The 12,260-nt window shown below is 36.7% G+C and overlaps 1 protein-coding gene across 1 annotated transcript; it reads right to left on the reverse strand.

Annotated features, from left to right (window-relative positions):
• Positions 1–7,594: 7,594 nt before the first annotated feature.
• LOC121408209 (toll-like receptor 3) lies at positions 7,595–11,842 on the reverse strand. Its single transcript, XM_041599594.1, has one exon. The coding sequence runs from the start codon at positions 11,574–11,576 to the stop codon at positions 8,880–8,882; it is 2,697 nt and encodes an 898-aa protein (XP_041455528.1). The 5' UTR covers positions 11,577–11,842; the 3' UTR covers positions 7,595–8,879.
• Between the last annotated feature and the right edge of the window lie 418 nt (positions 11,843–12,260).

Below are 12,260 nucleotides of genomic sequence, written 5' to 3' on the forward strand. Positions count from 1 at the left end.
CAACTTACTGAACATTCGATAGCATAGGGACATTGACACACGGATGATAAAAGCTTAAAGGGGTGGTCCAGGCTGAAAATATTTATATCTTAATACACAGAGTAGAATTCACTGAGCAAAACGCTGAAAATTTCATAAAAATCGGATAACAAATGATAAAGTTATTGAAGTTTAAAGTTTAGCATTATTTTGTGAAAACAGTCGTCATGAATATTCATTAGGTGAGCTGATGATGTCACATCTCCACTTTCCGTTTTCTTATGTTATGACATAAAATCATATTTTTTTCATTATTTCATACTTGTGTGAATAATATGTCTCCCTTATAATGAAATAAGTTGCAGCCAGCTTTTATTAAGGGGGGTTGGGGTGGTATGCGAGGGAGCGTAGCGACCGAGTCCAAGCGAGCGGAGCGAGCGAGGGGGGAGGGTGTGGAAGGGGGGGGGGGGGTCCCCCTCCCACAGTAGGGAAAATTTTTGAAAATCTGTATGTGAAAATGGCGTTTTCTTGCATCTAAAACACCACTAATTTTGGTATAGAGGTCGTTGCCAAATTAACCCCCATGAAAATTTGTAAAATTAAGTTGCATTTTCCCCACCCAATCCCCACCCAAACGACACTTAAAATATCCCCAAAGTTGCCAAATTTTGACAGAAAATCCCCAAATTGGTTTTTCATAAAACTCAATATTATTTTCATTCCCAAATATTTATTTTTCATCCCCAAAGACTTCAACAATCCCCCAATTTTTTTTTTTTAATGTGGGGATTTTGGGGATGAGAATCGGCAACGATGGCCTAGCTTGTCACTTCGGCGGTGGCCCGTGTCCTCAAAAAAGCTGATGGGGGGGGCAAGAGACTCTGTGACATTTGTTCGCCCAACCCCCAACCCCTCCCCAAAAAAAGAAATAATAATGACAATAATAATAATAGTAATAGTAAATGAAATAAATACATAGAAATAAAATAAAATAAAATTACAAGTTTAAAGAAAAAGATAAGATTAAAAAAAATGGTCCCCGGATTTTTTTTTTTTTTTGGGGGGGGAGTTGCAACCCCCCCCCTCTAGATCCGCTTCTGGCAGCAATAAATATCTAATGCACTGAATCATTTGTCAATCCATTTTTTCTAGTTCTTGGAGGAAAAAATTTGAATGAACCTAATTTCGTATAATAAAATACAAAAGAACAAGTGGAGATGTGACATCATCAGCCAACCTAATGAATATTCATGCGACTGTTTTTAAAAAAATTTAAAAAAATATTACTAAACTTTAAAATTCAATAACCTTGCTATTTGTTGTCCGATTTTGACGAAATTTTCGGCATTTCGCTCAGTGAATTCTACTCTATTTATTAAACTATAAATACTTTCAGCCTGGACCACCCCTTTAATATTGATCATGTTGACTGTAGGATGCAGATTTGGCGCTACGGCGAAGGGGGCATCCGCCTCTTATATCTCGTATTTTGAAGTAGTGATAGAGGCGGAAAAATCAAGAAATGAAAAGGGATAAACAGAGCCCAGACGGTAAACATGGTAGAGCGGAAGTTTCGGCTTCCGGTGATTTGGGTTCGATTTCCACTTGGTGCGCTATACCGCCCTTTGGTTACAAGGCATCAATCCTCATTACCACATTACCAGGTCCCTCGGAGAGGGTCTTTAGTCAATCCTCTTTTTGCTTGCTTACAAGCATTCCTGCTTTTTTAGCAATCAGGTAAAAAAGAAATCACCACTACCTACCTATCTAAAACATGTAAAAGATACTTTCCACAATCAGTCACATCGCTCTATGTTACCCCCCGTAATTCAATTGGAAAGGAAATGACTCCAACTCCATGTGCTACCTCCCTTGATTAAAAAGAACAACGAAAATAATGATTTCCATTTTTTTTACCTTGCTGACCCCCCCCCCCTCCCCAATCTCAAACCTGAATCGATGACCCTGCACCCAGCCACTGATATCATTAATAGATGAATAGATACTAATTTATTCACGAAGAAACGCCATGACACCATGCAACACGCCCAAAACAAGCCTACGTTTGGCAACTAATTGTGGTTTTGATAGCAAGGGGGGGGGGGGGACAAAGACAACATAAAAAGCCACTGCCATTATCATTACTATTATTTTTTTTACAAATGAAACAAGTGGTTTATTTATAACAACATCTAGACCTCTCTTCTTTCATTCTTTTTCTTCCTCTTAATTTTTATCATTACGTAAGATGGCGCTGGACCCTGCCACCTGCAGCATCTCCCCCGGATGCACAGTATTATATTGGGTAAATAATATTAACCGTGGACAATTACATTTTGTAGTTTTGTTGTTTTTATTTCCCGTCTCAAAACAACATAGGGTCAATTGAACATGATATACCAAAACCACATCCTCGATAACTACAGAAATTGTTTTCATTGCAGGCACATTAAACATTCTAATAAACATACTAAAGGAAAATTACAATCAATTTAAGAAAGAAGATAAAACACGATTGAAATCCATAATCAGCTTCACCAATACCAGGGGCCGCGGAACAGTTTTCAAAGTGGGAGGCTGACCATGCAAATATTCACAATCATATGGTCATTTTTACGTTTTTGTACACGGTTTTCGAAAAAATGGAGGGGGGGTGGGTGAAGCTAATTTTCTTGATGTACAAAAGAGAGAGAAAAAAACATTTGGTAAAGTGGATAACAACATATCAATGGCTCCCTATAGGGTGTGACACCCTGTACATAACTCTGGCTGCATGCTCATTATAGGATTACATCACTCAATATACTGACAACTAATTTAATTCGAGTACTAAAGCAAAAACATATTGACATATTTACATAATTATGTACACTATTGAAACATTTGACTAATGTTCACTAAATTCTTGCATGATTTTCTTCTTCAGTGATTTTTAAATGAATTTTAATTGGTGTTCTACATTTGATGATCTCTGATATAAAGCATGGGGGCGATGACCCACCAATGAAAATATAGGGGGCAGACATAACATTTTGCCCACCCAATAATTCGGAATATGAAAAAAAAATGAAAATAAGATTGTAATGTTACACAGAAATCCGCTTTTCAGATTGGAATATAATTTTTTTTAAGCTCGCGCTTCGCGCTCGCATCATTTCGTTAGCAAAACCCCATACTTTACATGATTAAATAGGTGAGTAGAAGAACAGAATGTCCCGCTTTTAAGTTCTAAACTTTAAAAGAACTCCCGCTTCGATTTGCAAACGGTTATTGGATAAATTATACATTTTGTTCTTTATTATTAAACGTTTATTAACTGTCAATTTTTTTCAGATCGAAATATCAAAATTTCAGCTCTCGCGCTTTGATCTCGCATCAATTGTTCTTTTAGATACCCATCTTAATCATTGGCACCAAAATTGCTTAGAATATCAAGCGTTTATGCGTCAGAATATAAAGAAATTTCAGCTCACTCTGTGCACTCGCATTATCTGTTTAGTGAGATATGTATCCTCCTCATGAGTCAGTCCTAAACATGTACTTGTTTGCTGTTTTCAGGTCAGTAGGCCTATACTAAAGAGATTTCAGCTCGCACTTCGTCCTTGCATTAATGTGTTGTTAAGATATGTTGTCTTTCCCATGAGCTACATATATATATATATACATACATACATATATATATATATATATATATATATATATATATCACTGTAAAAACTGCGGTGTTAAAACTGACACCAATTGGTGTTAATAGAGGACCTAGTATCCAATAATTAGTAACCAACTGGAATAAAATTATTGGAAATGGTTTTTTGACTGATTTGAGTAGGTATGGGTGTCAACATTTACCAAAAAAAAGTTAGGAAGAATACGGGTTGGGGAAAGTGTTTTTTTCAAGGTCAAAGGTCAATGACCTTTTTAAATATACTGTATCATGGTATCTCCCATATAAAATACTACAAGTTGGTGATCATGGTGTCAAAATGCACAGATTCTTACAAGAAGATCAAATAAAATAAAATCAAGTACCTACAATGCACATTCACCGATGAAATTCAAGGTCAAAGCCTTTCAAAGGTCAATGACCTTTTTTACACTATATACCATATACGGTATAGTGGTATCTCTGAGATGAAAAGGCACAGGTTGGTGATCTTGGTGTCAAAATGCAGAGGTTCTTACAGGAAGATCAAATAAAATAAAATTAAGTCCCCAGAATGCACATTAACCAAAAACATTCAAGGTCAAAGCCTTTCAAAGGTCATCGACCTTTTTAAAAATATATACAATATACGGTATAATGGTATATCTGAGATGAAAAGGCACAGGTTGGTGATCTTGGTGTCAAAATGCACAGATTTTTACACGAAGATCAAATCAAGTATCCACAATGCTTATTCACCAATGAAATTCAAGGCCAAAGCCTTTCAAAGGTCAATGACCCTTTTACATGATATACCATATACGGTACAATGGTATCTCTGAGATGAAAAGGCGCAGGTTGGTGATCTTGGTGTCAAAAATTCACAGATTCTTACAAGAAGATCAAATAAAATCAAATAAGGTACCTACAATGCTCATTTACCAATGAAATTCAAGGTCAAAGCCTTTCAAAGGTCAATGACCTTTTTACATTATATATGGTATAATGGTATCTCTGAGATGAAAAGTCGCAGGTTGGTGATTTGGTGTCAAAAAGCAATTTTTGCAAGAAGATGAAAAGGCACAAAATAATCATTAAGAATTAACCTTCACCTTTGATATCCAGAGTCAAAGGTCAAAAGTTAATAAATATTTATACATCCATGCATGATTCCCCCCCCAAAAAAGATAGTAATTCATAATTATTATATTCACATTTTATTTGTGAATTATAGAAAGAAAGATACCTATTTGTAATGAAAACTTGGATGTTTAATAATTTCACTCTGAAATAAGGATAAATAATGGCGGCCATGGAAAATATATTTAAGGGTTAGAAGTCAATCAACTATATCAATAACGTCAGGGAATTTAAGAAAATAGGTCGATAACTTGATAACTTCATTGTATATAGTGATTCTGATGGGAAAAAGACTGACCTGCATGGAAAATGAACACAAATTTAATAGTTGATTCCTTGACCAATGATGACGTCAAAATACAAGTTCGAGGTGAAATCGATATCAAATAGCACTTTTTAATATATATTGTAGTAATGCATTGCCAAAAGTGTAAAAAAAATCATGTATGATATAATCTAAAATGGTGAAGTTGTCTAAAGTAGGCATTTACATATGCATTTTATAAATCTAAATCAAGGTACTAATTTTTCTGTAGCAATAGGTCACTAACCTCAATTGCTACAATCAATACTATAAACTATAACTTAATCTGTAAATGGAAAGGATAGGCCTAACCCTAATGGCATGCATCATCTAAGAACATTTTCATATAGCCAGGGGCAATGATGAAGAATTGAAATAAGGCAATCATTAGAGCTGCAGCTTTTGTCATAGTAAATGAAGTTGTGTCTCAACTTCAGCAAAGAGTAATTAAACTTTTGAAAACCTTCTGACATTTTCAGGACTTTGATCTGGCCCATTCAATGAAAGCCTAATAACGTTCTGTCAAGGGATATCAGACCAGGGTCTATATTATTGCTGATATGTTGCATAGCTTGATTCTCAAGAACTGGACGTGGTGCTGTAGGAGTTTTGTTAGGTCAATGGATGTGTACTTTTAAGCTATTATCTCCTTTTGAATTTCATTACCATATCATATGCCTAATTTGTGCATGATAACACTCAGTTATTCTGGACCAAATAATGATCCTTGTACAAACTGACACCTTGTAGAAATAGCATCATGGGTGACGTACGGCAGAGAGCAGATATGAAGTTTTGTCCTGCAACATTAGCATCTCAAGAGATTCTGGCAGCTCGCAATTAGAGGTAATTAATAATAATACGGGAATTCATCTTTGTTGAAGTTGATATACATGCAGCTCTAATGATGGCCTTCACTTCATCATCATCATCATCATCATGCTAGCTGTGACATGAGAGTTAGACCTATCCTACCCATTTTCAGAAGATTCTTGTACAAATCTTTGCATTTTGGCACCAAGATCACTAACCTGCGGTGTTTTATCTCAGAGATACCATTATTATTATCTAATGTCAAAAAGGACATTGACCTTTGTCTTTGAATTTTAAGGGTGAATGTGCATTGTCGATACTTAATTTCATTTTATTTGATCTTCCTGTAAGAATCTGTGTATTCTGACACCAAGAACACCAACCTTCGCCGTTTTATCTTCGAGATACCAGTATATAATATGGTATATAATGTATAAAAGGTCATTGACCTTTGGCCTTAAATTTTATGGGTGAATATGCATTCTATGTCCTTAATTTTATTTTATTTGATCTTCTGATCAGAATCTGTGCATTTTGACACCATGATCACCAACCTGTGCCTTTTCATCTCAGAGATACCATTATACAGTATGATATATATAATGTAAAAAGGTCAATGACCTTTTGAAAGCTTTGACCTTGAATTTTATTGGTGAATGTCCATTCTAGGTACTCACATTCATTCTATTTTACCTTCTTGTAAGAATCTGTACATTTTGACACCATGATCACTAGCCTGTACCTTATCATCTCAGAGATACCATTATACAGTATGGTATATAATGTAAAAAGGTCATTGACCTTTGAAAGGCTTTGACCTTGAATTTCATCGGTGAATGTGCATGCTAGGTACTTAATTTTATTTTACTTGATATTCTGGTAAAAATTTGTGCATTTTGACACCATTATCACCAACCTGCGCCTTTCCATCTCAGAGATATCATTATACGGTATATATGAAAAGGTCATTGACCTTTGACCTTGAAAAAAACCACTTTCCCCAACCCGTATTCCTCCTAACTTTTTTTGGTAAATGTTGACACCCATACCTACTCAAATCAGTTGAAAAACCATTTCCAATAATTTTATTCCAGATTGGCTATATTGAGGTCTAATTTAGGGATAGTAGAGGACCACACCCTGAGGTGTTAAAATTACACCCTAGAGTATATGGTGTGTGTGTGTGTGTTTGTTTTGTGTTATCGAGCGCCTTTGGAACGTTGATGCATGATTTTGCCCCAACCCCATCTGAAAAATGGATAGACGCCCCTGATAGAGGATTGGAATGTCATTGCCCTAACAGTCATCTTTTGAATGATAAATTTTCTATTCAGGTTTGTAAACTTATCTGAACCCGGTTTTATGTAAGCATGAGTAGGCCAATCCAACATCATTAGTACGCAACTTACATTGGAGAACCAGAATTAAGCAGGAGGTGTATATCTAAATGGACTAACTCTAACAATTTGTAACAGTGACGTTTTGAACGTGTTCAAATTCCCGCCTGACGTCGCAATCAAAATATAGAAAAAGGGGGAAGAGAACCATTGGCGGCGGAAGCCAAAAATTTTAGGAGGGGACAACAAAAAAAAATTTGACAAAAGCAAAAAAAAAAGGTTCTCAACCAAAAAATTTTAGGGGGGACATAGGAAAATAAATTGACAAGCAAAAAAAAAAAAAAAAAAGGTCATCAACAACAAATTTAGGGGGGGGGGACCGTCCCCCCTCCTTAAATTTAGGGGGGGGACACGTCCCCCCGCTTCCGCGCCGCCTATGGGAAGAACGCAAACGACCCGGTGCGCGATCATGGAAAGAACGCAATCTGGCTCGAAACCGAAACGATTACGCATGTAATCACGTCAAGGCGCGCTTTCACGTTTTGCGTACAATCTTAAACAAAAAGTAAAAATATATCATCCCCAAAAATCTACGAATTGTTGGGTTATGTGAGTCAACACTTTGGTGAAATGCTACAAGGGAAATAAGAATCATTCATCGCTTAGCAATATAAATGTCGATTGTCATTGAGAACAGACTAACGCCATCGCAGTTTCAACAATGGTTCCATGGAACTCCGCCGAAATCTTTCTCGTTTTACGAAAATGCAAAAATCTACCGAAACAAAAATGGCAGGTTACGGTCGGAGATTAAACTGCTTCATAGGTAACAACTTTGAAATGAATGTAGTAAAGATTATTTGAAAGGTGAGACTTTCGGACTTGGGGGACTATAGCTTGCATATTTTGTTGCACACACACATTGCGATCTTTATGCGGGTGCGCTTGTAATTTCTAATATCTTAAAAACTGCTGGTAAAGTGTGTAAAGACTCATGTCACTTATGAGCAATACTGTGACTGTTCATGATTTACCGTCGTGCAAAATACCCGGACAAAACAACAACGTGTAGATCCTACACTTCGTAGAATAGAGGACGCGTTTTTACGCAGTTACTCAATATGTGATATCGCACCGTGATTACATGAGTAAACGTTGCGAAGTCACGCAATCTTTTTCTCGATGTACTTACAGCGGCATGTGAACGTAAAGCTAATAAGGCAAATCTTGTTCTTACGATCTATTTGTTGCTCTTTCCTTTAAAAAAATATGTTCATTTCTCGGACCCCGTACTATCTGTAGGTTTGCCGAATCAGAGTAAGAGTGGCTAAGTGGAATATATAAACCAACTTACTCAACTGCTCAAAGCAAGCGGACAATACTAGTTCTTGAAATCACAATAAAATGCCTTCATAAATCTCTACATCTATACAATACAAGTATGTAAATCATAATTTTTAAGCAATGAATGACTAAAAAGAATATCCAAAATTATTCAACTGATAAGAATGTCGACATTGTAAAGATTATCACGAAATGCCTAAAGCATTCCGTCGTTAAGATGGACATGATGGAGTTAAAGAACCGAGATTTGGAAATGAAAGTAAAGGAACTAAAATATACTAATTTAATCAAGCAAAGTAATAATAACAAAATAAAATTCTCATTCTGGAGGTATGAGATAGTTACGCTTTCGGTTAACAGACATATATTTGAACAATTTTTTTCGGAAGTATTCCTGCCCCTCTTCATCATCTTCCATCCACTGTAGATACGGTCCTTGACCTCCCATGTACAACCTTACAAGAAATGGCATCTCATCCTCTTGAATATTCTCCAGGAACACCAGAACAATATTCTCCGTCTGGGTATCGTCCCCTTGATCTATTGCCATACGGAAACATGTCAGGAACCAGTCATCAGCAATGGCAGCTTTGCTCATCAACACAAGGACTTTGAAGCTTCTAGTCAGGACATCGTCAATGGCTTCTAAGCGATGTCTTCCAATGGGAAGATCATCTTCAGTGAAGACTATTCTTCTTCTCTCGTAGTACGGAAGGATCATTTGAAGTGTTGGTTTCAAGTGATCTTGTATCCACATGAAATCATCGTCTGTCGATATGACATGGATGTCGAAATCGTAATCCTCTCGTTCATTTTCGTCCAAGATTTCTTCATAACCCAAAACAGCAAGTCTTAGCAGGAAAAGCTTGTACTTCATACTCCATCTGAAGTGATACGTGATGACAATGATGATACCGACACATAGTATCGAGAAAATTGCTGGAACGGAAATAACAAACTTCTTCAAGCAGAGATCGTCTGGATGAATGGACACCAGTTCCTCTCCCCCGAAATGTTTCTCTGATGCATATGAGCATGTTGTTTGCTTTACGTTTTGAATTTCCTCAATTCCACGCAGCAACTTAATCAACCACTTAGATCTACAAGAGCATTCAATTGGATTTTGCGACAGATCGATTGAAGATAGCGTGCTTGATATTCGGGAAAATGTTGTCTTATTGAAAACGCTTAGTTGATTTCTACCAATATCTAATGATGTTATCATAGTTGTGCTATTGAAAAAATATTCGTCAATGTAAAACAATGCATTGTCATTTATTGAAAAGATATTCAAATGTATCAGGTTGTCCAAGATATGCATTGGAAGTATTTGTAAGTTATTATCTTGCAGAAAGAGTACTGTCAAGGAGGTCAGTGAATCAAGAGATCCTGAATCCATTGCAGAAACTTGGCAATCTGTCAAATCTAGAACTTGCAGCGCGGAAAGGTCGTCAAAGACCCCTGCTGGTATCCTCTTAAGACGATTTTGTTTCAGTCCCAGATACGTTAGATTGTGAAGTCCGTTAAAGAGAGAGATATTCCTAAACGAATCCCACAGCTCTCGCATTTCAACAAACGAGGAAGTTAAATTGATAAATTTGAGGGACGGTGTATACTGGAACGTTTGGCCAGGAATAAATGCAGATGCAGAGCGATCCCAGTCGTATGGCCTTGAGGTGAATAAAAAGTTTTCAAGAAATAGTGTATCTAAGCGCATTTTGGAAATTCTAGTACGGGAAACAATCAACGTTCGTAGGTTCTGAAGTCCAATAACATATGGTAAAGATGGAAAATTAGCTAACATTGGGTTGTAAGTCAGGTCCAAGTATGCAAGGTTATACAGACCCCAAAATACTTGGTTATTTAGCATTACCAAATTGTTCTCAGACAAATCCAATTCTGTTAGATCAATGTTCCAACGAGCCCCCGAAGGGTTTAATTGCTTCATCTCTGTGGCAACAAGTGAAAGGCTGTGAAGTTCGCTCATACCATCAAAGAAAGATGGCTGTAGAACGTCTATATCAAGGCGATAAATCTTCATCTTATAAACAGCTGTGAGACTGGAAAAAATTGATGGGTATAATTTGAACCAAGCATTGTACAGGTATAGGTAAAGCCTCTTACCCCTCAATGGATCAAAGAAGTTATGGGGTAGATCACCGACCAGGACTGCATTCACAAGGTCCAGATTATCTATCTCCGACAAAGCTATACCTGTAAACAATTGTTCCCAAACATCAAACGTTAACCCTGAATACGGTAGCACAAGCTCGAATGACAAAGAACGAATGGGCAAACTGGCAATAGCAGCGGCGTCAATTTTCTTATAACTAGTCTGACATAATAAAAGAGAGTATGTTCTGCAGGACAATCTTAGACTTTCGGCTGACAATTCCTGAAGTAAGTTAAGCCGGAGATTTATTTGAGTCAGTGCTCCTTCGGGACACTTTGAAATATTTAGATATGTTAGTTTATTATCAAACAATATGAGAACTTTTATCTGAGGCAATAATCCAAGGGTTTCATTTGGAAAATACGTTAAGTTGCAAGATGACATGGACAGCGTTGATAATCGTTTGGACTCCCGAAATATATCACTATTGGGAAGCATATAAATGGGGTTTTTGTCAAGTATCAAGAAGGTAAGTTGTTCAAGGGGAAAGAAAGTCCCTAATTCTATTATGTTGATGAGATTGTTAGACAGATTGAGTGTCTCTAAAAGAGAGTACCGGACGAAGGACGTGTTCCTCAGTCTTTGGATCAGGTTTGATGTTAGGTCAAGTGAACGAAGATCCAGGATTAGATCATTGGGCACATCTCTCAACTGCCTCTGGGAGCAATCGACCACTTTATCCAGGAAATCAACAGAACAATCACAGTTCTTGAGAGAATCGTTGTTGCGAACCGCGTGACTTGGTGTGGGTATCCCACTGTTGCCACCATCTGGCCAGACATTTTTCAGGGACACCGCGAAGACGCTACAAAGCAAGACGATAGATAACTGTAAAAGCGTCATTCTGTACAGAATGATTGACGAATGAAAAGAAATACTTTGGTAATAATTTAAAGAGAAGCTATGCGTCTCCTTTGACGATTATGAGCAAAATAAATTCCTTAAATCGGAGATACACATTTTGCTGCGTAAAAACGGTCTATTTTTTTTCTTCTTCCTTAGTATACAGAGTTGTTTGTGTGTTCTGTTCAGGCTTCAACAACAGACCAATGCCGAGATCGAGTTATTTCTAAAAATGAAGGCTTATTGTTTTGATTAAAGGTCATTCCGGAAATACATAGCGTTTGAAGGATGTTATTCAGGGGAAATTCTAAAAGCCAGGCGTATGAGAGGGAATGATGTAAAGAGAAGGGGGGGTGGATAAGGGCAAAAAAGTTCATATTGATAATTTTCTTAAACCTTTAACCACTGAGCTAATACGTTAGCTCTATGCTTTCACTTTACACACCGAATATTGGTCTATACTTACTATTTTCATTATCATTTTTTTTCTACGTGTTCTCATAAGAATATAATTTTGATTATCAGAAATTAATGTATGATTGGGGTGTCCAAACTTCGCGGACATTTGAAAAACATTCCTCAAGCTAAAATTCGTTCACAAAATATTTACATCTTATACAAAACCAAGTCAAATAATAGCTACCAAATTGACAACAAGATCGTAAACTCTAAAATTATTGACGA

This window comes from Lytechinus variegatus, chromosome 2, assembly GCF_018143015.1.
Source record: "Lytechinus variegatus isolate NC3 chromosome 2, Lvar_3.0, whole genome shotgun sequence".
Taxonomy (NCBI): Eukaryota; Metazoa; Echinodermata; class Echinoidea; order Temnopleuroida; family Toxopneustidae; genus Lytechinus; species Lytechinus variegatus.